Consider the following 3,101-nt stretch of genomic DNA (forward strand, 5'->3'; position numbering starts at 1 on the left):
AGAACAAAGTCCAGGTTTCTGACCCGGTTCTGTGAAGTCCTCTTCGTCCTGGAGCTCCATGAAGGCCTCACACTGAGATCCAATCAACTGCTGCGTTGATCATCAGGGGAGGTTCTGATGGGCTTGGTTCTGACCCGGTTCTATGAAGTCCTCTTCATCCTGGAGCGACTGCCGCCTTGAACATCGAGAGAGGTTCTGATGGGCTTGGTTCTGAGTCCGTTTCCTGAAGGAAACTTCTCTAAAACAAGTTTCAAAGGAAACTGAAACAAGAGCTGAAGTGGAGACACGAGGAGGTCAAAGGTGAGTCAGGTGTCGATGAAACTCCTGCAGCAGGACGTCCTCCGCCCTTCACCTGTCCACAGGTGAGGTCTCCTCTGGGACTTCATCCTCCAGGAATATGAAGCTGAGAATTTATCAGGTGTTTCTTTGATTCTTTATTGTGAAATCCTAAAAGACGGATGCTCTCCAGCTGGGAGCGTGGGTTCTGTCAGAACCATCAGAACCACACCAGGAGAGCAGCCTTTCCCTTGATGGTCCAGAACAGAGGAGCACCACAGAGCTCCATCCAAGGACTCCTGCTTTTCACCTGCAGACAGAACTCCTCCTCCGCTCAGGTAAACCTCAGGTCATCGTCTGTTTCTCCTTCAAAGATGAAAGGAGGCGGAGCCAGGAAACCACCTGAGTGGTTACTCGGACCACAAACCCCAGAGGATCCTCTTTGGTTCAGTGTGTCACAAACAGGAAGTTACCTGTGCACACCTTTCTGTGGACCTCCTCGTGTTTGCAGAGTGAGAAGTTTTCTGATCCCTGTTCTCTTCCGAAGCTGTTGCCGGTTCCTAAAGGATCCGATGAAGGAACATCCTCTCATTTCCTCTTCATCGTTTTCTTCAATCAGGACCGCTCCATTTCCAAAAAAAGGGGGTGTTGGGACGAACCACGGCCCCTTTGGAGCCGTTTTCAGCACAAAGTTTTTCAGAATAAAAGCACAGCCGCTTCATTAATGTTTTGAATTTGTAAAAAGTTGTTTGTGTGAAAAGGTTTTTCTTCTGAAACTTCTGTGAAGATTCCTCCATCCTGGATGGTTCCACAGCAGAAAGGGTTTTCCAAAGCTCACCTGGATTTACCTAAAAAAACTCCAGAACTTTTCCTGTGATTTTTTCCCGTTAAAACATCAAACAAACTCATCTGTGAATCAAAGATTTATTCAAAGTTTTCAGGACATCAGAGTCCAACCTGAGAGGAGAAGGTCCATTAAGCAGCCGGTCCACAGCCTCACCTGTGGAACCAGAGCTTCTGCGGGTCCGAATGGGTCAGTGGCAGGCCGCCGCGCCGGCGTCCGTGAAGACAAAGAACGCCAGGGAGTAGGCAGGAAGCTGCAGGTGGTCCGATGGAGGCAGAGGAGCGCCGCTGAGCCGAGGAAGAGTTTCATCGTCCAGCATCTCCAGAAGAACTCCGTTCAGCTTCACGGACCTTCAGGAAACACAGGAGTTAGCACAGAACCAGAACCGGATTGTTTGGGTTCATGTCCTGATGAAGATGATGGAGACCCTTCCTCAGGTTCCTGCAGGAACCCGGACAGGAACCTGGACCCTCCGACACAAACTTCCTCACTGCAGTCTGAGACCTGACCACCAGATGGCGCTGCGCCATTCAAAGAGCTGCTTTCAAGCTGCTGCCGCCTGGTGGTGGACTGCAGAACTGCAGCCTGATCTCATCCAAACTGTCAAACGTCATCAGATCTGTTTCAGATCATCAAAGTGTGCACAAAAATACATGAACCTTCACCATGAAGTAGTTACGATGTACAAACAAAACAGGAAACTAACGGATCACATACAGGTATATACATATATATTGGTGGTCTGCAGGAAATAGATATGAAGCTACATGATGACAGACAATTGAACCTCAGATGTTTTCTGAAAAGTCTGATGTTAAAGGAAATCATTTCTGGAAGTCATTTGAACGAGAATAAGATCTAAAATAATGAGCAGATGTGTCTGCAGATGTGTCTGCAGATGCGTCTGCATCAGTGACCGACATTCAGCTCAGTCAGCACCATCCTGGCATTCAGGGACATGAATCCTGCAGACAATGAAGCAACCCGTCCGTGAAACAGCCTTTCAGACCCTGCAGACTCTTTTCACGGCTGCAGCTGCGCAGATGCATCCATCAGAGGCGTCAGCACTCTGACGGCGCTCTGAGCAGAAGCTGAAATGTTTCTGGCCTCCAGGATCCAAAACCCAACAGGTGACACTGCAGCTCAGAGCGCTGGAACTTTACCTCCAGCACGCCCTCCACGTGCACAGCTCACGTGCACATTTCCCTCACACTGGACTGCAGGATCATGATTTGCTCTCGTCTCACTGTCAGACAAAAACAGCTGCATAGAGCGGCAGAAACACCTGGACCGGAGTCCGTCCTCCCCTGGACGGTCGGACTGAAGGACAAACGTCTCCACGGTGCTGTTGGACACCGGAACCGGAACCCGCATCCTGACGGGTCTCTGGCCCAGGTTCATGGACATCAGAACCACAGCGCCGTCTCTGTAGCTGCAGACACACAAACAGGAGGAAGCTGAAAGACTCTTCACCGCCTGGAGAAGACACACCTCCTTCCTCATCAGAAACTCTTCATGGAGCTCAACCTTCTGAGATGAACTCAGATGTTCTTCTCTGAACCAGACGAGCTTGAGGAGAAACCTGGAACTGTTTCCTGTGAAGAGTCTTCCTCTGCAGACGTTACCTCTTCCTGCTGGCGCAGTGCAGGTACGACCGCACACGCCGGTCTCCGTCTTCAGAGACCGTTTCAACCTTCAGAACCTCGGGTCCAACCAGCCTCTTGTGAAGAACTGACAGCCAGAAATCCTGAGCGAGAAACGGACAAACCGTCTGTGTCTGAGGAAGCTTGACCACAAGGTGGCAGCAGAGGACACGAATGCAGAACACGGAATAAAGAACGCTAACGTTAGCATGCAGGCTGCAAAAACATCCATCATCCATCCATCCATCCATTCATCATCCATCCATCCATTCATCATCCATCCATCCATCCATCATCCATCTATCATCCATCCATAATCCATCATCCATCCATCCATC

The 3,101-nt window shown here is 50.0% G+C and overlaps 1 protein-coding gene across 1 annotated transcript; it reads right to left on the reverse strand.

The window, feature by feature from the left end:
- Positions 1-1,186: 1,186 nt before the first annotated feature.
- On the reverse strand, positions 1,187-3,002 carry LOC112138229 (heparanase). Its single transcript, XM_024260798.2, has 3 exons — positions 2,746-3,002; positions 2,406-2,552; positions 1,187-1,470 (listed from the first exon to the last, which is right to left on the reverse strand). Exons 1-3 carry the CDS (start codon positions 3,000-3,002, stop codon positions 1,311-1,313), a joined length of 564 nt encoding a protein of 187 aa, XP_024116566.2. The 3' UTR covers positions 1,187-1,310.
- Positions 3,003-3,101: the final 99 nt, after the last annotated feature.

Source organism: Oryzias melastigma, unplaced genomic scaffold (genome assembly GCF_002922805.2).
Source record: "Oryzias melastigma strain HK-1 unplaced genomic scaffold, ASM292280v2 sc01064, whole genome shotgun sequence".
Taxonomy (NCBI): domain Eukaryota; kingdom Metazoa; phylum Chordata; class Actinopteri; order Beloniformes; family Adrianichthyidae; genus Oryzias; species Oryzias melastigma.

What these genes read in the sequence shown, in the direction of transcription:
- LOC112138229 (XM_024260798.2), bottom strand. Translation starts at nt 3,002, where the DNA reads ATGGATGATGGATGTTTTTGCAGCCTGCATGCTAACGTTAGCGTTCTT. An exon ending in CACTGCGCCAGCAGGAAGAG is followed by an intron (nt 2,553 to 2,745) that starts GTAACGTCTGCA and finishes GTGTGTCTGCAG; the next exon opens with CTACAGAGACGGCGCTGTGG. An exon ending in GAGGACGGACTCCGGTCCAG is followed by an intron (nt 1,471 to 2,405) that starts GTGTTTCTGCCG and finishes TGTTTCCTGAAG; the next exon opens with GTCCGTGAAGCTGAACGGAG.